Genomic DNA, 25115 nt, shown 5'->3' with positions numbered 1-25115 from the left:
CAGCTTTCTTACTCAGAGCTTGTAATTCTCTTTAACCCTTTATTCAGCAGAATCTGCCCTTCCTCTGGGCACTCTTGTTAGCTCAACCAAGCCCTTGACAAACCAGTTGCCTGGATTTCCCTCTGGCCACAGCCATCAACCAGGGAAAAACAAGGCCTGCTGGGAGATGGGTGGCAGCAGAAAGCAGTGGCAGGCACCAAAGAAATACATTTTAAAAAAAGAATTATAGCTAGCTTAGCCTGATATCTGTAATAGTCTAATCAGCTCCTGCACTGCTTTATCAACTAAGGCCCAAGTTCTGCTGCCTGATATTCTGGATTGGATAAATGCTGGAGAAGATGAGATAAAAAGTGCTGAAGAAGGTAGGAAATGTTGTTCAGTGAGGACCAAAGGGTCATTGCTGAACTGCAAATGAGTGGGGATGGAAGGAGGAGAATGGAGAAGACAGAGATACTATTATATATAACATAACATTATATATGATATGATATATCATATATATTATATATATGTATTTTAAAGTGTTTCTTTACCTGTTTTAACATTTTGACGGGAGATAATGGTTTTTCCACAAGCTTCGTAGCTGATCTCTACTGAATACATCACACCTGATTCCAGGTGAGACACATCCACCTGCATTTCCTCTGTCTTCAGGCTTTGCACAGTTTCATTGCCCTTGGCCACCCGGACATGGAAAGTGTGGTTCAGAGTGGAACTGACAAGCCAGGACATTTCAAAGCTGTTGCTGGTGACGCTGAGGATTCGATGGTTTGTAACTGCAGAGGGATCTGTTGCAGGAGTTGGCACAGAAAAAGCAACATTTCACTTTCAAAACCTTGTGCTGTTCTAAATCCACTACAGACAAGCACTTTGACAGTCAATAGGGTCAGGACAGAATCTGCCCCTCTCACACCAGCAGATCCCCTCATCCATGAACCACCCACTAGAGTGACTGATTTGGTGTTTGACCTTTTTATTTCCTTTTACAATATGCTCTTCTGTAGAATCACAGAATCACAGAAAAGTTTGGACTGCAAAGAAGCTTAAAGATCATCCAGGTGTCCCCATGGGCAGGGACACCTTCCACTAGACCAGGCTACTCAGAGCCCCATCCAATCTGGCCCTGAACACCTCCGGGGATGAGGCAGCCACAGTCCCTCTGGACAACCTCTCCAAATCTCCAGTCACAGAGACAATCAGCCATTGAGCTACAGGTGCAAGCAACAGGAACAAGTTTGGAAGACTGACTCTGGGTACTCTACATGTGTTGACACCTGCTTTGCCTCCTGTGACTTTAATCATCAAAATGCCCCTGTTCAGGCAAAGATTGCCTGGATTTATCCTGGAAACCCCCCCAGAGCCAGCTAACAGAGGCTGGGGGAGAGTGGTGTGCAGCACTTCACCTGTCATTGCACTCTAATGCAGTGCAATCATTGTCATGTCAGTGGGAAAAGACAGGGCCCTTCAGAGATGATTCCTGTCCTGGGAGGAGGAGGTGTTTGAACTGGGTAGGATGAGTTGCCCTGCAGCAGAGCCAGTCAGTCTGGCTCAAGAGAGAGAGTCCAGACAAGACACCTCTGCTGGAGAGAGCACGAGAGATGAGCCTCACACCCCACACTAACCCAGAGACCACGGCACGCTGCTGCCACAGCTTCAGCTCTTTCATGCTAATGGGTAGACTAAGGAGAAAAGGTTGTTTTCATACATTCATAAATTGTTTTCATCAATAGAACACAATTTTTTCCAGCACTCTGAGCCAGGTGGCTGCCAAACACCCCCCAAGCCACTCCCCCCTGTGCTAGAGGGGCCTCAGTTTAATTCCTCTGGCTTCAGCTTCGATCAGGAGTTGTGGATGAAGATCAAGAATACCCAGCCTGTCTCTCTGAACTCTCAAAGAACAACTTAAATCTATTTCCTCCCACAGAAGAACAGGGTGCTGTTAAAAGGATTGTAATAACTCTTGCCTGAAATCACCTATATATTGGCTATATCCAATTGGCCGGATCACCTATATAAACACAAATCTACTGAGGTTGGATCCCATCACAAATCAAGAAAACATTTGCTAAAATCCAAGGTTACTTACAGCACTCAGCATCTGTAGATTGGTTGGTTATGGACAAGAGACTTGAGTTCCTCACAGAAGGAGAGCTACTGCCAGTGTTAACAGCATTTACTGAACTTGGAGTAGATGCTACAATGTTTAGGGGAAAATCATATTATCCCAGTTAGAGTATTTCTAAGAAAACAAATCCAAAATAATACCATTCAGGTTTTCCACATGAAAAGCAGCAATAGAAGCAATATAAATAAAAAATAAAAGTGTTATCATATCACAAAGGCATAAAGCAATACATTATCTTCATTTTTGAGATTAAGGGATTGTAAAATTGTTTTGTAATTAAAGCATTGAATCTGCAAGCAGTTATTCATCTCATTATCTTAAAGCCTATTAGCAGGCCCATTGATGTCTGTGGGCTGTAAGTATATTTTGCTGAATTGGTACTAGAAGGAATTATTTCAGCCAGTGCCAGAGAGCTCAGCAGCAGTGCAGGAGCTCAGGGTGGGATCACACAACCACTGAGTCTGAGCTGCAGTCAAAATAGGAACAATGAAAATGGTAGAAATAATGCCATTAATTGTTTCTCAAGAGGCTGGGTGCAGCCATGATATTTTATGAAAAATCCTTTTGGTAGGATTTTTCTCCTGACAAGCTGAGAGGCCTCAGGAACAAAATGTAAACAATGATTATCTGCTGCTGTGGAATGCAACAGGTGGATCTGTGATTGGTCTCATGGGGTTGTTTTTAATTAATGGCCAATCACAGTCCAGCTGTCTCAGACTCTCTGAGAGTCACGAGCTTTTATTATCATTCCACCTCTTTCCTTGCTAGCCTTCTGATGAAATCCTTCCTTCTCTTCTTTTAGTATAGTATTAATATATAATTTTCTTTTAATATATATTTATCATAAAATAATAAATCAGCCTTCTGAAACATGGAGTCAAGATTCTCATCTCTTCCCTCATCCTGGGACCCCTGTGAACACCACCACAGCTGGGGAGGTGCAGTGACAACAAGTGTGCTCTGAGAAGCATTAGGGTCTGAAGTTTTAGGTTTTGGCAGATGAGTGAGGACAGCTGAGGGTGAAACAGAAGAAACACGAGGGACTGTGAAATAAATACTCTGCATTTCCATCAGAAACAGGTAACAGGTTTATGTGGCATTTTCTCCCAACAGGAGGAGAAAGGGCACTCATACTGCAGAAATTCCTGAAGGTGACTCCTGCAAAGGAGCACCGAGTCCTGCAGGAACATCCTCAGCACTTCCCAGGGTGAGACCCACGTTTCTTACCTTCCTTCCTTGGGCTCAGCCACGGAGGGATGACAGTGGCATGTTCATGCTGGGGGTGGCAGCTGTAATAACCCTCCAGGTTCACACAGCTGCTTTTCTCAGGGCAAGCGTTGAATTCAGCATAGGAGCATTCATTGACATCTAGGAAGAACAACACACCTTGCACAGATATTGGGAGCAGCATCAAGATTGATCTGCACTGTGTGTAAACCAGGCTGTGGCTATGATAAATTCAGTGTAAATCTGCAGTAATGCTGTTAAAGCCATTCTGGATGTTACCACCCTATCACTTTTTACCCCAGTTCTTTGGAATTAGAGGACAATTAGGGGCAGCTCCTGCTTACACCTGTAGGATGCCCTCCAAACCTGAGATGTCAGTACAGGAGGAAGGAGGACTACCCACTGATTTCACTGAAAGCTGAACTGAGCAAACACAGATAAGAAGATTTTAGGAGTGAAAATGTTCAGACAACTGCAGAGCAATAAGTAGCTTGACATAATTTAAAATTAATATATTGAAATGTTTATGTAACATTTAAAAAGTATGTGGCAATATGCTGTAGTAATTAACAGACCACAAATATGACTCGTTTTATACAAGCTACTGGAAGTAATATATTTGCTTCCCAAGAAAACAGGTTTTTAAGAGCCTGTTTAATACAACTAATAATTGTGCTACAAATAGGCACATATTTGCTTTTTCATCTGGAAAACTATGTTACTGGGAGAAAATAAATTTGAGGTTTCAGAAGCATTCCCTTCCAAACTATTCACTCCAAAATAATCATTGATTCTCCATCCTATAACAGAAAGGTCAGGGCTGTGTTTGCAAAGTTTGCAAGATCCTCTGTGCTATCTTGTGTATATCTCTGTGCTATTTGAAAGCAAATTAATGGTTATATCAATGAGATCCCAAGTGAAGAGGGGCAAATCCCCTAGAATGTGACAGGATTACAGTCAGTCACCTTGCACTTGTGTGTCAATCACTTCATACACGCGCTTCACCATGGCCTTCAGGGAGGAGGAAACCTCTGCCAGAGGAGCTGGATGCTGCATGCCCAGGAGAAGCTGGGAGGCCACTGTCCCACTGTAGATGCCCCCAGGGTTACTCTGGATGTGGTGCACAGAGGCAGTCAGGGGCTGCAATGCACCAGTGATCTGGAAAACAGGGCAGCAAACACTGGAGCACCTTGGTCATTTCCCAGCACATGAATTATGCAGTGGTTATTATCATAATCTGAGTGGAGGAAGAAATTCAGAAACCATGGCAAAGTGGTTTAGGCCTGTGTTTATGAAAGGTGAGTTCTTATTTTCACATTTCACAGCAGATTTATGCTACAGAAATGCCAAGCCTAGGGGGGTGTTGAGCTGATCTCAAAATGCTTTGGCAGGAGGAGTGTCCTGGGTTGTAAGATGAGTGTGTGTTCTACTGCCCATCTGTCAGAGCTGGGGCAGCTCTCTGCTGTCCATGGGGCAGTTTTTTCTTTCTCTCTCCCACAGCCAATCCTCCCTACAGGAGATCTCTGCTGTCCATGGCCACTGAGTGTCCCTGCAGGGCTGATCCAATCCCATCATCCCATGGGGAGATGCTGCGCCCAGGGGAGGAGCCAAGCATTCCTACCTGGATCCAATCTGAGGTGCTGGGACAGCCCAGCAGCCTTTGCCCAGTGCATTGCCAGAGGAGCAGCTTCTGCTGCCCTGCATTGCCAGAGGGAGCCCAGGCCCATCTCCAGCAGCCCTGGAGCTGCAGAGGAAAACTCCCCCCTTGTGCAGGATCCCTGCTCCAGCAGAGCCACAGCTGGCACTGCAGGAGGGCTGAGCCCCCATGGGATGGGGCTGTGCCACCTCCCTGACACACAGGGGACAGGGCATGATCTGACTCTGGCAGTGTTGGTTTGTATCACTGCATTTTTATTTTATTTTTATTTTTTCCCTAATAAAAAACTGTTATTCCCATTCCCATATCCTTGCCTGAGAACCCCTTAATTTCAAAATCATAATAACTTGGAGGGAGGGAGTTTACATTTTTCCATTTCAAGGGTGGCTTCTGCCTTTCTTAGCAGGCACCTGTCTGTTCAAACCAAGACAAGAACTAATCCAGGAGGAGGTGGGAAAAGTCCTGCTTTGCAAAGTCTCAGTGGATTACAATAAATTACACAGGCCACTACAATTCACCTGCAATAAAGCTGCCCAACACTTCTTTGAACAGCTAAATGGACTGCTGGCAAATGAAATAGAAAGAAAAAGAGGAAAAGCCATAGACTCAGGATGAGGGGTGGGATTAAGAGGCACAGAGAGACCCCAGAGAGACCAAGCCATCCCAACTGAGAGTCAGGAATGAGAGAAGGGATTTGCTGGTGAGCTGAGCATTAAGAATCAGTGGAACAGACAGCAGGACACTCTGAGGAGCAGCTCATTGAACAGCTTCACCTCAACTCCCCATTTATTGAGTGTTTGACTTTAACATTGCTTGTTTTAGACCAAGATGTAAAAGCCTTGGTGGATCCTTGCCCCTACTCCCTACTACACAGCAACAGGACCAGGTTTTCTTGCTTTTTTAGGATATGAGAAGGGGAAATCAGGAGGAAGAAGGACACCCATGCTGTTGTTATCATTTCTATTCTGCTGCCAGCAGATTATGGCAGGTAGGTTTATCTTGGAAAGGCTTTACTTAAAATTCCATATCAGAAAACATCATGCTTTGAAGGTCTTGAAGTCTGGTCCCAGTCTGTCACAGGCCCAAAACTGAACTGAGACAAAGCTGGAGCAAGCACTACTGAAGCAGAAAAACCCTCTTTATTTCAGTATGTCTTTAAATTGCCTTTGGAAGAGACCTGAAAATTTTGCTAAAGAAGCTGATAAATCAATGTTACTTGAAATGCTTATGGATGCAGCTGGCATTCAGTAATCAGAAATACAGAAATAATCAGAAATAGGGCCAAAAAAAATCAATCTGGCAGAACCAAGGGGGAGCAAAGAGTGGCCCCTGAGTAACAGAATCGTGGGCACAAGGAGGGAAGAGTTTGTTTTTGTACATACCACGGAGTGCAAGAGGCGGGAATGATTCAGAAGGTGGGAATCCACCCGGATCAATTCACTAAAATCCATTTTCACAAGCACTGTCACGTTGTACCAGAACATCCTCCCTGCAGTGTAGGAAATAAAACAGCCAAGTCATCTGAGGTCTGCTGCTACAGAAGGCGACAGGGCTGCAGGGGGGCTCTGAGGAAACCAAGCAAGATTTCACTTGGCAAACATTGAGGGGCCACAAAGAGCCCAGCTAGGGCCTCGTTTGCCATATGCCACAGGCAGAGGAGCCAGCCCAGGAGAAGGAGCCAGGGAAGGTTTGCTGGACCCACAGCACCCACACACTGCTCAGGGGTGCAAGCACTGAAGCTGAATATCCTGGAATCCATCCAAGGCACATTCCCGTATTTGTTTTAGGAAGAGCTGTGGTAACAGTTTTCCTGCCCACTCCCACCCTCAGGAGGGAAAATGAAGGATATTTCTATTAGAAGCAGCGTTGAATTTATCAGTAACATACCCTCTGGCATGGGATCCACACAGCCTGCTCCTTTGGATGAGCTGCAGCATTTTTTCAGCCCTGGACATTCAGTATCGAACGTGCAAGGATAATCAAATATTTCCATATCCTTCACTGGACAAATACCAGGTCTTGAGGCAAACACACTGGATCTATTGAGTGCTAAGTAACAAAAACATTTCTGAGAACAAAAGTACAGAAATTGTGATATTTAATTTATACCAAACACCTCCTCCTCATTTTAGAAGCGTGTCTGTTCTGAGTTTTTAATGGGAAGAAAACAGCAGCCTAAAATGTCATTATTTCATTTCAAGGATGTAAATATTCTCAGATCTTTCTCTTGTCCATGACATTTCTGTTACAGAAATTGTGAGTTTCTAACTTTTCATTAATAATTATGGATGGATGGGCTCATAGGTAAGTTTCTAAATGTGGAGACACTGAAGCACTGAGAAACAGAAAATATGGCTGATAGCAGCTGTGACTAATCCAAATAATATCTAATGATCAAAGAAAACAGGTACTGCGTAAGGTAGAAGTTGAGAACTTTCATTAACATTTTGTGGCACAAATTTAACCTAAGTTGCAGTAATTCTGTTCCAGCTGGCCACTGTTGGTAGCCCACACCAGAGAGCCCTGCAGAGAGGGCAGCTGAGGCAGGAGGTGGCTGATTCCCAAGCCAAGGGCAGACAGTGGTTCTGAGTCAGTGCCAGCACAAAATCTCTTCTAGGGAGGAAAAGAGAAAATATTTCCAAGCCCTACAAACTCACTTCTTTACCCACACTCTCAAGCACAGCTCCAAGTAATGCTCAGCTCCAAGTAATGCTCAGCTCTGGTCTTTCTAAGCAACCTGAAAGAAATCTCTTTTCCATTCATTTTGCACCTCCAGGTTTTTGATCCTTTACTGAGCAATTGAAGTCAGCCAGGAGAAAATGAACTTGCTGGTGCAACAGGAACAGTTGTGGTGCAGGAAAACCACATTTGACGTAATAAAGCCCAGAGCAAGTGAAAAGTCCACAGCAAACCATAAATCTGTTATGAACAGTCAGATTGTGGGTTTACAATTTCTGTTATCCCAAGGCTCTGGATGAGAGTAAATGTGAGGTTTCTGAGCAGGAGGGGGATATTGAATCTAGCACTTTTGGCCTCAGCCAAGTAACCTTCCTAGCCAGGGAAATTATCTTGATTAACCAAGATTTAAACTGAACTTTTTAAAGCCAGGGAAATTATCTTAAATAACCAAGATTTAAACGTAACTTGCTGCCAGGTCTTCCTCTCTCTGGGACTGTCACTCCACAGGTGGTTTCCCTAAACAGGTCCTTTTCTTAGAAATATCCCTCTTGCTTTTCAAAGCCACTTTCAGGTGTGATACAGCCTCAGCCAGGGAAATTATCTTGATTAACCAAGATTTAAACTGAATCTACATAACTTGCTGCCAAATGCACGTTCCAGCTTCTCCTCTCTCTGGGGCTGTCACTCCCCAAGTGATTCCCCCAAACAGCTCCTTTTCCTAGAAATATCCCTCTTGATTTTCAAAGCCACTTTCAGGTGTGAAACAGCCTCAGCTGCCCTCAGCTGAGTCCCACACACATTCCCAGCCTCAAGTGATTGCTCCTTCCCAGCCTCCTGGGCAGGGAGCTGAGCAGCCTCTCATCCTGGATTTTGCACAAACACCAGCACCAAGGGATTTCCTTGTGTTAGAAAATTCCCTATTCACCAGTGCTCTTTGCTGTTCAAACCAGGCAGCTGGACCCAGGCATGGAAATTCCTCCAGCTCTGAGATTCAAGTGCACTTTAAGCAGCTTTGAGATTCAAAGCAGGTTTTTTTTTTTCCCACCTGTGTCTCTTTTTGTGTGTGTGTGTGTTTAACTGCAGTGTAAATGGTTTAATGAGTGCCACGCAATCTCAGAAAACACTATTGAATCCTGGCTGGGTGCCACAGAGCCATTTATCTGAAATCAAAAGGTCATCTTTTTCAGATCAACGGAAACAGAGATGGATTCACTTCACATTGCTGCCTAATTGTACCAGATGCACTTTGGAAATTCAATTTATGCTCTCCCCATCAATCATGCTGGGGACAGTCACCTACCAAGCAAGCAGTGAGGAGCAAGGCAGCCAAGTCCTGTGTCATTTGGATGAAGTACAGGCTTTTCTCCTCTGTTATTTACATAAATGTATGGAAGCAGAACTGCAGCTTAGCAACCAAAGGTCACTTGCCAGCCTGCCTCTGGATCTGCTGTGGCTGCAGGAGGGGGCATCTCCCAGGAGATTGGTGCTGAGGGACAACATTAGCTCAGCCATAACCCCCTTCCTCTCCCTCCTTCCATCTGGAAGGGATGGGTTCTTCCAGAGGGTGTGTGTGGTGGAGCCAGGGAACAGCACCCTGCATTTGTCTCAGGTATCAGAAGGTGGAGACAAATCTATGAAATGACAGAGGAGGCCCCTGGGAAAGTCTGTTCCAAAGGCAGGCTGGCAGTTTCCATCACACAGCCCTGGTTTTGGGGTCCTTCAGCTTTGGTAGGCTTTACTTGCTCAGGTGGGTGTTTTCCATCCTGATTGCCTCTCCAAGGTCTTAACTGGGATTTGTGCTGATCCAGCACCTGACAAGTATTTAACACCATTGCTGGGTGTTCCTTTTGCCTTGGAGGGGAGAAGGCTGAGGGGGATGTGGGCAAGGTTTACAAAATCCCAAAGGCAGGGGGCAAGGTGAAGGTTTTCACCAGAGCCCACAGTAATAAAATGGGAGAAAGAACTCACTTCTTCACCCAAACAAAAGGGAACTTCTGCAATCTGTCAGCACAGGGGGTGTGGAGACAGACAGCTTCAGAGGGCTCAAAAAGGGACAAGGCAATTCCCAGACAGGATTCCCATCAGCAGACACTGTGGGGAGCAGGCAAGGGTGTCAATAATCCCATTTCTGCAGCTGCCGGGGGCACACAAGGGACACAAAACTGCAGGGCAGCCAGAGCCACCTGCTCCTGGGTGCAGTCCCACAGGACATTCTGGCACCTTCCCACCCCAGGCTGATGCTGCAGTGCTGCCCATATGTGACACCCGTGTCCCCTGACTTTCCTGTGACAGCCGAGCACAGGGTGCTCTGGTCACAGCCAGCATGGGAACATCTGCATGCCAGCCCTGCAAGGTCCCAGCCCTGCTGAGGGACACCTACAATGAGCCTTTTTTTACTTTTTAGTTGTTTTTCTGAAAATGTTTTTTCCTGAAAATTTCTGAAAAACCTTCTCCAGAAGTTGTACACACAAGGCACACTGATTAAAGCCTGGCTTTACCATTGCAAATCAAGTGCTCTCAAGAAACTCCACCATTAAAGTTGTCTTGAGCCTTCTTATTTCAAGGTATTTTTGTACATGTGTGCTTAAAAACCAGTCTTCATCATGTGCTGATGCACTCTTTCCCTCCCTAGCTGGGATCAGGCAGGGTTAGATGGCAGATGAGGAGCTCTCTGGTTTCATCTTAGGCTGGAAAGTGGGCAGCAAGCCAGCCACCAGGAGAAATACCCATAGCATCCATTCAGGCAGCTGGAAACAAGCCTGGAGAGCTGGATCCTGTCTCTACCTAAAAGACAAGATGCTGGGGGAAGTTTTTTATGATGAAACAACCTTCAGGGTTTCACAGGTCCATGAGCTTCACCTGCAGCCCTGTGCTCCAACCATACAAGTTGTTAAAAGCAGCACTAAGCACCATGAAAATCAGAATAAATCCATGAAAAAATTAAAACTGCACCCAAGGTGTCTGAAGGCAGGTCTGAAACCAACAGAGAATGGCTTGATCTCAGTTTCTCTGCAGCTCAGTTGCCCATCTGTGAACAACACACCCACAGCCTTTGTGAAGGCTGTGAAATTGTGAAATTTGTGAAATTGCTGCCTGTGGGTCCACCAGGATTCACCTCCAGAGGTGATAAATAATTCTGTACTCAGCGAGAGGCTGTGCAGAGCACTGAATGTGCAGGTCAGGATGGCACATTCTGGGGAGCTCCTCCATCATCCCTGGGCACTGGGAAATGTGGTCCTTGGGGCACTGCAGAGCCGGATCAGGTAATTAAAATGGTTCACTGATCTGCATGCATGGGTAAAAAGAGAGAATTTTTTTTTAATTTAATTCTACCTTAAGAATTAATCTCAGCATGTCCTAACTTTTAGATATTTAACTTTCCAGCTGTTATTTAAAAATGTCAAAGTCATTTGTGTGCGCACCTGTAACAGTATCCTGATGGACAGACACACAACTAGTGAGAACTACCAGAGCAACTTGACCGGAGTAAAGAAATGATAAAAGCTGGGCCTGCCATATCCCAGGCAGGGGCAAATGTTTCCTTCTATGAAGAGAAGGTGAGGAGTGGCCAGGAGCAGGCTCCTGGGAAAGGTCATGGAGACCTTTCCAGCCCTGGCAGGGTGGGGAGCACGCCAGCATGGATAATGTCATGAAGAAAATAACAGCAGTTCAGCAGTGTGCTGTGCAGTAATTTCTGCAGTTCCAGTTTCTCTTCTCATCATTTATTTAAGACTGTGTCTAGACAGTGCATTACCATTCACAGAATTTATGACTAATGCCCTGAAAAAGCAAAGATACCAGAATAATGTAAACATGGAAATCACCTAGAAGCCATACAAATCCTTAAATGGTTTTAAATATTCCCAAATTAATTTTTACAGGAAAAAGTGTCAGGGTGACCACAGCATTTCATGGACAAACCTGCCCAGAGTGCCCATCAACAACATGGCAAGGGCAGGGTGGAAATTCTGCAGCTGAGCTTTACAAGAGATTTACAGATTTGTTCATGTTGGATGAAACAGAATCATCAACAGCTCTCAAGCCTAAAATATCCCTAGAGATGCTTTTAAGAGACAGAATTATAGTGGGAAAGAAATATTTCAAGCGTTACCGGGATGCTTTTCTTTCCACACAAGAAGATGGTCTTGACTTTCAGAGGTCAGAAACACCTGAATTTCTTGTGCAAACAGCGACAGCCATGGTGAGTTTTCCACATTTAGCTGGCATAGCTCTTTCCTTGTACTACAGAATTAAAAAGCCATTTTCTCTGCTTGCCTCTCAGTCTTGCCATGGGATACTTACAGGCAAACATGTATGCACACGTCTGTATATCCAAAAGACTTCACTGAATAACTTTTCAACCAGAATTAGATGTACTGGAGATGGAGCTGATGCTTGGAAAATAGAGATGATCAGCAGCAGGTCCTTTGCCTGTCTGACAAATCTGCTTGGGCACACAGTAATCTGCAGCTCAAATTCTGCTTTGCTGGGACTCCACAACAGCCAAACAATAGCAGGATACAGTAAATTAGGAATTATGCTTTAATTTCTCTTCTCTAGCAAATATTTTTAGGAACAAATAAAACATATAGACCATTTTTGTGTCCCCATCCTGTTAAAATCCTGCTAGACACAGTATTCTACCTGTGACTGTGGAGAAAAACGCCTGTGGGGGAAAAATAATGTTTGGAAATTATTTTTCCAATGCTCTGAAGCAACTTAAATGTGGGATGAGCACATTGTTCTTGACAGATCCCATGACAGGACATATGGCTCATCCCCCCTCACACCATGTTACATGAGCCTCTGCAGGAGCAGGTTTGGGGACATTCCCACAGATCTGAGTCACCCAAGTCTTATGACCCAAAACAAGGGCCAGGGCTGCCACAGGACCTTTCCTTTCAATCTGCTGTTCCTGTGTGGGGTTATGTTAACACCCAGGTCCGTACTGAAAAGTGGAAATGCAAAAATAAGAGACAAAACTACATCCTGCAGAACTTTTCTGGATGACAGAAAAGTTCAGTGCTGGTTTAGATAATTCAAGATGCCTGTTCAGCTTAGAAGCATATAAATTTATCCATTGGAAAAAGAAAGTTCCTTTTCCCCAAGGAATCCCCTCCATCTATGTCTCAAGTTCTGATAAAACTGGGAATTTCTTATTGACAGCTGGTAACCCTTATATAGGAAGGGGAAAAAGCTTCCATCTTGAGACAAAGGTGATAAAGTCTTCCTGAATAGACTCTTATTAACACTCAGATGTTGTATCAGATCCACCAAAAAGTTCACCAGTCCTCAGACCTCCCACACAGGTAACCAAGGAAGTCCTAAGAAAATGGCTCCTAGTCTAGTTTTGGTTGGAAAGCTTCTGCTATCACATTGCCCTGAGGTCACAGGTTGTTTTAAATTGGAACCAAAATTGGGTTTGCACTCTGGGAACAGACCCTGCTCCACATCAAAGGAGATGTTATCTATCCCAAGTGCATCCTGAATTCCTTTTGAGGAGAAAGCTCCTGGTGTAAATGCAGGCAGGCTCAGTGAATTGCAGGCACCAGACAGTGAATTATTGCCCTTGGCCAGGGATATTGGCCTGAGCCTGGACAGGTAATGAGCCCTTGGAGGGCTAATGAGCAGGTGCCTTCCTCAGGCTCTCTGGAAGTTTAGTGAATTTGTGACTAGAGGTGGCAAAGAGCAAGAATCAGGAGCTTTAATCTGCTATGTTTACTCCTTGCCATGTTGGACAAAGTTTACTGTTCATGATTTTACACTCATTTATTTCAGTGAATAGGAACCTATGGCCCAGGACTGAATTAAGCCTTTACACATCTCAGCTGAAGTGAATCTTCTTCCATAAGAAGCATTTATTTCCTCTCTTAATCTGGCTAAAACTTACCTAGAGAGCAGTAGAGCCCAACTTGTTCATATCCTTCACAACAATCTGTGACAGTGATGGTTTCAGGGACTTCAACAGTGTGGAACTCTGTTCTGTGGTGTGTCTGGGGACACACCATCCACGGGATCCACCCTCCACAGGATGTCTTCTTCTCATAGGACTTTTGGTAGGCAACCATTTTAAGCACACTTTTGGTCAGGGTGTAGTTGCACAGGTGGTACCCTAGCAAAGAGAGGCCTTTTTCTAGGAATCAGAAACAGGGAAGAAAAGGATCAGCATTAACTTGTCACCCTGATGGGTTTTGGTTTCCTTTTTCTACCTCTGTCGAGGCTGGGATTGAAGGCGCTTGAGATGATACTTCATGTTCAGACCCAAGTGTTTATTGTTTATTATCAATGTTACAGCTCCACAGCTGTGAGTTCTGCAGCATTTCACTAGCAAGGCTCAAAATGGTTAACCATCTCTTGTTACAAGGGATTTTAAGGCTAAACTATCCAATTAAGAAATGACACCTAAATTATGTTCAGTGTTTAACCCAATAACTGATCCTTTGAACCCCACAATGCAGACTTTTCTGTCCAATTACAGAACATCACCCAGATCCATGAAGAAGAAGGAGGAAGAAGGTAAAGAAGAACAACCTGCCTCCACCCTAAAACCTCCATCTTGCTTCAGATTTATTTCTATATTCTAAAATGCCAAACTCTAAGTTTTCCACCCTGTGATATTACACACTTCTAACCAACTCCACACCCACAATCCCAGTGCTGTTAATCAATTTTGGAAGCCTGTTCCAGACCTTCCAGGTCAAATGCGTTGCTCTCCAGGGACTCAGAGTCTGTCTGTACAGAAAGTCTAAAATTCTCAGCATCCAGAACTCCAACATCACCCCAGAGCAGGAGTTCCCTGCAGTATCCAGTGGAAAACAGAGTTATAAGAAAGCAGTGACAGAACCAACACAGATGAATGATTCCCAGGAAGGCAGACGTTGGGAAGAACATCTCTTCAAAAAACAGACACAAGAAAGAATTGGTAGTGACTGCTTGTCATGGGCATCACTTTGGTCATGAAAGGATGAAGATTGACAGAAAATTCAAAGAGTTCTTGGTGCCTTCAGGAGTGAGGCAGAAAAAGGGCAATTTAACTCAAGTTAATATTAAAGAAATTTACATCTGTAAATATAAATTAAGAGTACAGCACAATAGGCACTTCCAGGGCAGAGTCATCCAAGTAGTTTAAAAGCCCACTCCAGCCTCCTGCTGCCAAAACCTTCATCACTCCCCACTGACTGTAAAGGGAACAAAGGGTGAGGAACTCATGGGCAGATGAGTCACAGGAGATGTCTGGAATAAGACATCCTTCAGACATCACCCTAGGCTAAATCTGGGTACTCATACATCACGGGGAAGCACTTCCAGGTATCTGACACAAAAGGTATTCCTGGAGATCCTACACTGCCTCTCTGCATTTGTAGCAGACCTTGTTGATCAGCCACTGGAAACCTGCAGTGCTTCATTGACAAACAAAGTCAGTGATAAGGTCATTAACTGCATCATTTCACACAGGTCTGGGGATGGGACTCAGCCTCCAGAGTTCTGAAACCATTTCTGATGAGGAGTGAACTTGCTGGGTGCTGTGCAAACCCAGGGCAGTGGGAATATTTCTCTGTCTGCTCTGGGTGCCCTGACCCCCAGGGATGCACTGACTTTGACCCTCATTCATGGAGAAAGTTTCCCAGACTTCAAGATAGACCAGAATCCACAAAAGTGTAAAACAAATTATAGAGAGTAATGTAGGTGTATCACTTGGTGAGAAATTGAGGTTTTTGGGGTTTTTAGTATGCTGTGGATGGAAGCAAGATGGAGGGCACAGGGGTGTTGTCCTGGGTTTCTTCTTCATGCTTCTTCCTCCTTCTCCATGGGTTTGGGTGGCATTTTGTAATTGGGCAGAAAAGTCCCCATTGCAGCTCTTTGGGATAAGTTATTGGGTTAAAAGGGAAAATAATCCAGGTGTCAGTTCTTCATTGGATAGTTCAGTCTTAAAAGTCCTTGTACCAAGAGATTGTTGCCATTTTGTGCCTTCTAATGAAAAGCTGCAGAACTCACAGCAGTGAGACTGTTTTACTGATAAGAAATAATAAACACCTGAGTCTGAACATGAAACACCATCTCAAGTGCCTTCAATCCAGACCCAGAGAAACCCACAACTGGAACTGCCACAAGGTGCTTTGCTTAAAACTGAAATACTTCAGCAGAGATAGGGGAAAAACCCCAGCACCAAACAGCAGAAAGAAACCCCAACAACAGTAACAAAAGCAGATGGAGTTTAAGAATTAGCAGTAAGAAACCTACAGTCGTGTCACAGACATCAGGCTGGCTCCTAATGAGATGTTATAGAAGCCAGAGGGGCTGAGTCACCCTGTGTCCCACTTGGGAAATAGATCAGATGGAATTAAAATGCCTGCATCATCCTCCAGCCAAAGCAGAAGAAACTTTAATAAGGATAAATATGAATTAGCTGCAGAGATTCAAATATAGCAGGACTGTTTTCTTTTTTTCTGAGAGCTCTGAGGGCACCAGGGTCAGCCAACAGACAGACTGAAGCTAACACAATATACACAACAGGCAGACAAAACATTTACAGTTCATCGTATTTGTACAACTTATCTCCTGTCTGAAAACATGAAATGTGTTAAAAACAATTCAAGAAGGAAAAAAAAATTGTTAGGCTTTTAGGAATCCCGTGCTTTTATCACAGCTAAACAAAAAGCATTTGTGCAATTTGAGCAGGACTAGGAAAAGAGCTTTGGAGAGGAGGATCCATTTGCAGTGCAGGGACGGTCCAGAAGAAAACATGGAATAGACTCTGGTGTCTAGAAATGGCCTGTGGCAGCCCAGCCCTGCTCTGCCTCACTCCTCTGTGCCTTCCTCCTGCAGCCAAAGGCAGAGCTGATGCTGGACTGTGCTCCAGGGAGAGCCAGAGAGCTCCCACAGGCTCCAGGGGCTCTGTGCTGCTGCTCCGAGCAGGTCAGCAGGAGAATACTGAGAGTGGAAACCTCATCCCTGCTTCTTCCTCCCCGCCAGCCTCCAGCAGGACACCCCCGTGTCTGCTCCCTGGGGCTCTGGGGACACTGCTGAGGTCTGCACAGCCCTGAGAGGCACCAGGCTGCTCTCTGTCCCTGAGCAGGGGGCGGAGGGAGGTGCTCAGGAGGGACAGAGGACACCCAGGCTGGCTCAAAGCCTGGATCAAGCCCCTGCCTGAGCCAGGAGAGGAGCCCCAGGGCTGGGATGGAGCTCTGACCAGGACATGGCTGTGCAGGATGAAATGGAAGGAGAAGAGAGCCAGAGAAAGCAAGGGGACCTCTGCCTCTGGCTAACTTTAGGATAACTCTCTGGGAGAATGGGAAAGGACAGCAAATGTGGGCTCTGGAGCAGGAATCAGAGCTCAAGGGCTGCCTTTTATTCAATGTGTTTGATCCAGTAGCACCTCACATGAGGCACAAGTGCCTGACAAGAAGCAGGCAGCTGTCACTGCATTTTGGAAAGCATTGCCTTGCCATGTGTTAACACTGCTCCAAGAATACCTTTCTCTGCAAATGCTCCTAGGCATGTAGGTGTGGGGGGGAAAAAAAGTCTTGCTCCAACTTTTTAATTTGTTTTTTGGGGTTTTTTAAAAATTTGTTTGTAACCTGGATGGCTAAATAACCAGAGTGGAACAGAATTAATACGTAAATAATTTTGGTTGTAGCCTTTCCCTGGAGAAAGTGCACAAACATCTGTTGTAACCAGGGAAGGAGGCAGGAGCAGGACAAGTACTGTTCTATGAAAATGAGAAAGAGGAACTCCTACATTAAGGAATCAGACTGTTATAGTATAAAATCAGGTTTGAGGGGAGTAGGGCAGGACAAGTACTGTTCTATGAAAATGAGAAAGAGGAACTCCTACATTAAGGAATCAGACTGTTATAGTATAAAATCAGGTTTGAGGGGAGTAGGGCAGGTGAGAAGCAAGAGCTCAGCCTTGTTCCTCATGCCCATGATCCCTCCTTTTCTCCAGAGCTCATGCAAAGCCTGGCAAGAGCAAAGCAGGGACTGGAAGGGAAAATCTGAGTAAGGAGAGCACTGAGGATTCGTGCTGTCCGTGCAGAGCTGAGGCTGCAGCACTGGAAAGCTAAAAATTCCAGTGTCAGCTGAGCTGGCTTAGTCTCTACAGCAATGTGCAACATAAATACAGGTATGAAACTGAGAATAAGATGGTGTAGAATTAGACACAGTTTATAATTGGAAGCTACAGCTGTCAGAGCAGATATGAAGTCATAATTCATACTTAACATGAACATTGATACTAGGTACATATATATATATATATATATATATATATATATATACACACACACACACACAGTAGGTATAGAATGAGGCTGCCAAAGCCTAAAGAGGAGCTCTGAGATGAGGCTGTGGTGGTACAAAAAGATGCCTTCAGTGCAGGAAGCTGGACTGAAGGTGTCAGGGAAAGGTGCAGCACCACCAGCCTCTGCCCCATCCATCACTTCCAGACCATTCAAAACAAGCTTTGGCACTCACAGAGTTCAATTATTTTGCTGACAGCAGTTTGCTGCTGAGCAATGTGGCTTGGATCAATTTGGGCTCTTTAGCAAATTGACTTTCTGTTCTCATTACTCCCATCTATGGGATTATGGCACAGTCAAATGGAATTGAAATGCCCTGGCTGCTGTTTTCAGTGACTCAAAGCTGAAGTCAATGGCACAGCAGAAGGCAGTCACCTGCCATTATTATGGATGTGTTACACCTATCATTTCTGGATTTTAGAATTTTGTCTCAGAAACCACCAGCTTTCAGCACCATCAGGGAAAATATCAGTTTTGTTTTTATGTAAAGCAAGAGCATAAACAACTAAAGCAAACCCTTTGTCAATAGGAACAAACACTGAGAGGAAAGCAAAGGCTGCACGGGAATGGGCTCCTTGGAACTCAAGGTTAAACCCAGATCAGAACTGAGAGCACGACCAAAAGACAGCAATAAAAAATGCTTCATAGCATTGATGCCACAGACAGAGCTTCAATTCTGGAAACTTCACCACTCAGGTGCCACAGGAGCCACTGTGAGCTGGGATCTGCCAAATCTTTTCTCACTGGAGAGCAGTCAGACTGCAAGACAAGCCCCTTTCTTGTCTTGGCATAACCTCAAAAATAAACTATTGGAACAGGTTCATGGAGGGCAGATTCAAGCTCAGTTTTGAAATGCCAATGCTCCAAAACATGAATGAAAAAAGGATCATGGACTTGATTTTTCTACAAATTCCAAATTTCAAAGTCAACACCATTTACTTTAAATGGCACTGGGGTGGGAATTCTATTGGTCCTAATGTCTGCAAATCTCTTTTCAGCTGTGGCTTTGAACAGAATAACAGAAAAGCCTGCAAGGTTCTAAGAAATATGGTTTATATTTAACTGAGACTCACAAAACCACATAAGTAAAGAAAAGCAAGGAAGAGCAGTCAAAAATCATATTTTCTCATTTAAATGAATCAAACCAGAAATTAAGAATAAATTAGGGTTTCATTTAGAAGTTACATTTGGGTTAGGGTTTTTCAAAATTACAGCCCATACCACAGATGAAATTTAAGCATGTCCTATACAGCTTCCTCTCATCCATCCCCAGGAATCTGCCAGGCACATTTCCTGCTAATGCTTATTTTAAAGACAAGTTTCATAAAAATTTGCACAATACTGAAGACAAAGCAGAAATTCTCCTTGTTCATTTCTGGCACAAAGGAAATGACAAGGATTTTTGCCTGGGGATGAAAGGTTGGGGACAAAGGTTGCATTTTTTGCTTGGTCAGATTTTCTCTGTTCAATTATCAACAGAGGATTCTCAAATGATCAGTGGGACATTGCCAGTTCTCTGGAGAGTGGCCACCTTGGCTGGTTTACTTCAAAGAAATATCTATGCAACATCCAAACTAAGCAGTCCTGTGGCCAGGTTTGCATCACTCACCTGTAGTTTCATCTCCCCTTCCCTGCTGTGTGGCTGCCCAGAGGATGAGAACAGAAATAAGGGTGATCCTGGCCATTGCAGGGCCAATCCTAGATAAACCTTCCTTATCTCTTTGTTTCCAAGGTGGCAGAGCTTGGCTGTCCTCACTGGTAGTCTTTTGGATTAGGGGAAAAGGTGCTCTGGGTTTTTTCCTTTTGCAGGGAGGTGATAACTGCTGGCAACAGAAACAAATATGCTCCACTGGGAATTTTGCTGGTTCTCTCTCATCTGTGTTCTCTCCAGGGAATTTTCCTCTTCTGCCTGTTCTACTTGGCTCCCCCCCAGCCTGACTTTGAGAAAAATGGCATTTTAAATTTCTGCTTTAGTCCTGTTCATCTTCAGAGCATTTATTCCCTCTCACCCCTTAAACACTCAACATCTGGGAGCCAGACTGACACACCTCAAAAACCAGATATTGTCACAGGCATCTTTTATGGAAAATCTTTTCCTTAGGATTTTTTCCTCCTGAGAAGCTGAGAGGCCTCAGGAACAAAATGTAACCAATGGTTATCTGCTGCTGTGGAATGTAACAGGTGCATCTGGGATTGGTCTCATGGAGTTGTTTCTAATTAATGGCCAATCACAGTCCAGCTGGCTCAGACTCTCTGTCTGAGCCACAAACCTTTGTTATCATTCCTTCTTTTGCTATTCTTAGCCAGCCTTCTGATGAAATCCTTTCTTCTACTCTTTTAGTATAGTTTTAATGTAATATATATCATAAAATAATAAATCAGCCTTCTGAAACATGGAGTCAGATCCTCATCTCTTCCCTCATCCAAGAACCCCTGTGAACACGGTCACAAGGTATAAACATCCTGAATTCAGTTCCTGTCCACACATCAGGTGGTATTACTCTGAAGGACTTTATTTCTGTATTTTGAAAGCAAACTAAGAGTAAAAGCAAATCTCTCTGTGCATGTTCATTCCTGAGTTTAAGCTGTTTGTCACTGTGCTCCTCATTTCACTGCAATTCCAGCATCCTCTAAGACAGAGCAATGCCAGGCAATCAAGAGCCTTGTTAAGCAGGGCATGAATCAGGTCTGAAAAACCAAAAATCCCTTTTTTTTTTTTCATTGTCTAAATAATCAAGGCACATTCCCAAGATAGATGTGCCTCCAGCTTTGCAGCACATGACAATAACTTCAGTGCAATGTCACTTGGCTCAGGCAGAGACAAGGAGTGAACACAGGATGATATTTTATGAGGAGCTGACACTAAAGGATGGAAAAATCACAGGTACAGCTCTTGGAGCTGAGGCAATATGTTCAGAAAAACACTTCAATACGTTTCACAGTGTTGCAGACAATTTCGTGTGAGTGAAAGGGACCTGGAACCACAGACCCTCTCATTTGTGAATGTTCAGGTAGCAGAGATGGGGCCTGGAGCAGCATTGAGGCACTTGTGAGCTGTTCTTCTGGCTTGGAAAATCAAATATCAAGCTTATCATGGGGAAAAGAAAATGAAAAGCAAGAAAAACAATGGAAAATTAAAGCTCTCCCAGGAGAAAGGAAAAAAAATCAGTATTGTAGAGTGCTTCAATAAAAAAATTAAAAAGAAAAAAAGAATAAATGTAGAAACATTTCTGATCTAAGGAGAATGTGCACCTTAGCACCAGGATGTCCTGCCAGGCTGTATCCAAGATGCACCACTTACATCTCCTGCCAGGAAGGCAGCAGGAAGCCTCTGGATGTAGGCTGGGCAGGGGATGCCATCTGACTTAAAACCCAGACTAAGAAATAAATAATCACAAGAAAGAGGACCTAAACCAGTGAAATTCAATGGTCAAATATAAATATTTCTCTTCATGATCTGTTTTTTTTTTAACTATCTAAATTTTCAGGAAAAATACCTTGGTTAAATTTTTTTGGCTAGCACTGAAAAAAACCCAGATCTTTAGCCTTAGAAACCCTTAGAAATTACTTGGTCCCTCCCATAAAGAAGAACAATTGTCCAATTTCAGATATAGGTAATGCCAGACTGACATGTGAATTGGATTGCATCTGAGTTGGACCTCCATGGCAGTAGTGAGTCAATGGCTCCTAAATGCAGAATGTGCAGAACCTCCTTTCCAAATAAAAATTTGATAAAAGTCAGTGAACAGTTAACCCAAACAAGAAATGGCTACAGAAATCATGAGTATTTCAGGATTTACCTGGCAATTTGCAAATTCTTTGAGGTTCTGCTTTATATCAGCATTATTTCTTCAGTTACCATCAGTTAGGCTCACAGCAATTTACTTTTTAACAATCCAGACACTGGAAAAGACCACTCAGGCAATTAAGGATGCAAACAGTGTCCTGTCCAGCCCTTTTCACATCTTCCAGCCCCATTCTTGTCCTGCATTAATTGCAGCAAGTTTAGGGTTATGTCCTGCATCCCCTGCAGCAGCATGTGCTCTTTGTCATCAGTTGCACTTGCTCAGCACAAGCCAACAGAGGAATCTACAGATTCATCAATATTTTGGATAACTGAACATCTGTACATGTGTGGGTGACTGCACATTACTCCATTTTTAGTTACCATCTTTGTATTTCTCAGATGAATTTCTGGTCTTTTCTCCGTTATCCCTTTTAAGTAAGTGTTGGCTGTTTCCCAGGGAACAAGTGGCAGAACAAGAAATGGCCTCAGGCTGCTCCAGGGGAAGTCCAGGTTGGACATCAGGAGGAATTTCTTCACTGAAAGAGTTGTCAGCATTGGCAGGGGCTGCCCAGGAGGTTTGGAGTCCCCATCCCAGGAGGTGTCCAAGGAAGGCCTGGATGTGGCACTCAGAGCTCTGGGCTGGGGACAAGATGGGGATGAGTCAAAAGTTGGACTTGATGATCCTGGAGGTCTTTTCCAGCCTAAATGATTCTGTGATTCTGTCTCAAGACTCCAGCAGAAGATTTGCCCACTCTCTCTTTTGGTGGTGAGGAAGGACAGGAATAGAGAAGGAAAAGGAGATGTTGAGAATCAAAGCCCTGGCTGTGTGGTGCTGGAAGTGAGCTGGACTCCAGCCTGGAAGGAGCTCATCCCAGTGCTCCTGGCACAGTCATCTGGAGCTGATCATTTCTCCCAGCTCTGCTGTTTATACTTTCTGCAGTTACATTTCTAATGTCTAAACTGATCTAAAATTTGCCATTTGTACAAGGAAGGGCTAAGAGCCACATTGAAATCCATTTGTGGATAATGTTACAGGATCAAGAAGCAGATTTTTAGAGATGGGATTTGACTCTCCTAGACTGTACTGTCAGTAATTGAAATATTGTGGCTGGCAGCAGGCTTTCTCATCATACTTTTTCAGCATTTATTGCTTTAGACAGATTCACTTCTGATTTAATTAGTCACTTAGAAGATCCTGATCTTCTCTAGGCAAGGGGTTTGACACAGAAAGGTCATTGCTGGAACATTTCTTTCTTGCTTTGTATTATTTTGTCTATAAAGCAATCATTATTTCAGATGCAAAAAATGGTCATGACATTTCAGGACAGACTGATATGGACAAGAGGAACAGGGCTATGAGCTCATTGGGAATTTATGTTTGAGGAATATATCATTGGGAATATAACAAAAACTGCTCTGTGCTTCAGGAGCCAGCACCTGGCTGGTCCTACTCCTCTTCCTGTAGATGAATAGGATCTAAAGCTTGAGAACTATTAAATCATTTAACCTAGAATCATGGAATCACAGAATGGCTTGGGCTGGAAGGACCCTTAAAGCTCATCCTGTACCAAACCCCTGCCTTGGGCAGAGACTTCACTATCCCAGGGTGCTCCAAGTCTCACCCAACCTGGCCTTGAACACACCCAGGGATGAGGCATCCACAGCTTCTCTGGGCGATGTGTGCCAGAACCTCACAGTAAAGAATTTCTTCCATAAATCTAATTTAAACCTGCCCTCCTTCAGGCTAAAAACATTGCCCTTTTCCCCCTCACTATTTGGCCATATTAAAAAAAAATCTCCTTCCTTTTTATAAGCCCCCTTTTGTCACTGAGAAAGTGCTCTCAGTTCTCCCCAAAGCCATTTTCCTCCAGGATGAACAACCCCAGCTCTCTCAGACTGGCTTCACAGCAGAGGTGTTCCAGCCTTCTGATCATCTTTGTGGGCTCCTCTGGGTACACCCTGAAAGCTTCACATCCTTCTTGTCTGGTGGATCCCAGAGCTGGATGCAGAATTCCAGGTGGGGTCTCACGAGGGCAGAGAAGAGGGGCAGAGCCACCTCCTTCACCTTCTGGCCACTCAAAAACCTCCCAAAATCAGCTGTCAGTAAATACTCAGAGACCTCACCAGGCTCACACAGTTTCAGCCTGATTACAGCCTGTCAGTCTGAGGAAGTCCAGGCTGTGGCCACTGTGGGAATGGATGGAGTCCATTCACCAGTCCTGAAGATCTCACGGTGGAAATGAACAAATCCAGGACAGGAAGGCAAAGGCAAAACCACTCTGCCAATGAAGGTGACAAGAAGTTCAGATGAGACCTGATTTCCACCTGATTTCTGCACCATGACTGCATTTTCTGGTGCCCAGTGAATTTTGTCTCACCATCAGGGCAGTCTTAAAACTGCTCCTGCTGTGGCATTTCAGATGTTTAGCAAGGGTTGAGCTCAAGCCAGTCTTTCCCTCGGTGGGGCAGTGCTAAGGTTTCTTCCCTATTTTATATTCCTAAACTTCACCAAAACCACAGAAACTTAAATGTCTTTGAGTCTGCAGCTGATCTGTCAAAACTGGCTTAAATCAATCAGCAAGGCCAGTGGGTCCTTAGAAGAGAGGAACAGGCTGACTTAGCCAGAAATAAATTTTTGGCAGCCAAATACAAAAACCAAATCATTCCTGCCATCAGGATACAAACTTATTCCTGCTTCTGAAAATGAATACATACAATGAACACCTTACTGTTGACTCCTTGCAGAGAAAAGAATTTCTCAGGAACTACTCAGCTCTCAGAGTTAAAACACTTGTCTGTGATTTCAGGGACTTGAATTCACTGCCACAGAGCTCTTGGGCTGTGAGTCACACAGGTCAAATCTGCCACTGCAAGGAAGCCATGGAGATGGGAGGGGGCAGAAATCCCAATATTTCAGACCTTTTAAGAGTCACAGCTACAACATTATAAATGTGCTCCTGTTTCTGTGACCTGAGAAGAAAGTGGAAGAGAACAAGTACAGTTTTGCCAGCACATTTTATGTCTGTGTTAGGATGGACACAGCTAAACTGGCAAGTTTTTGAAGGGGTCATTGTTTCCCTGAGCTTCAGGAATCCAAAGAGTGGAAGAGTAGCACTTGTGTTTTTCACTGTTGCATTTCAGAGAAGAAAGCATTAAAAGGAAGGGACATACACAAATGACAGTATAAAAAAATCCCTGACAGCCCTAGGAGCTCATTAACTGAACTGTGCAGGCAGAACAGTCCCTGACAGTACCCAGTGATTTGTTCTGTCTCACCAACAAACCATTCCTCAGGAAAATCTTTGAGTTTTGTTGCTTTGGTTTTTGTTTTTTTTTTTTTTCC

General features: G+C 44.2%; 1 protein-coding gene across 1 annotated transcript in view; it reads right to left on the bottom strand.

Annotated features, from left to right (window-relative positions):
* Nucleotides 1-25115, bottom strand: part of UMODL1 (uromodulin like 1) — a 73819-nt gene that overhangs the window by 29837 nt on the left and 18867 nt on the right. The window contains 5 exon segments of the mRNA XM_054518212.1: nt 534-788; nt 3353-3493; nt 4318-4510; nt 6392-6498; nt 13579-13821. Coding sequence (XP_054374187.1) covers nt 534-788; nt 3353-3493; nt 4318-4510; nt 6392-6498; nt 13579-13821 — 939 coding nt within the window.

The sequence above is a fragment of the Molothrus ater genome, chromosome 2 (genome assembly GCF_012460135.2).
Source record: "Molothrus ater isolate BHLD 08-10-18 breed brown headed cowbird chromosome 2, BPBGC_Mater_1.1, whole genome shotgun sequence".
Classification (NCBI taxonomy): Eukaryota; Metazoa; Chordata; class Aves; order Passeriformes; family Icteridae; genus Molothrus; species Molothrus ater.
The sequence above is the reverse complement of the archived record's forward strand: the minus strand, read 5'-3'. Positions and strand labels throughout refer to the sequence as shown.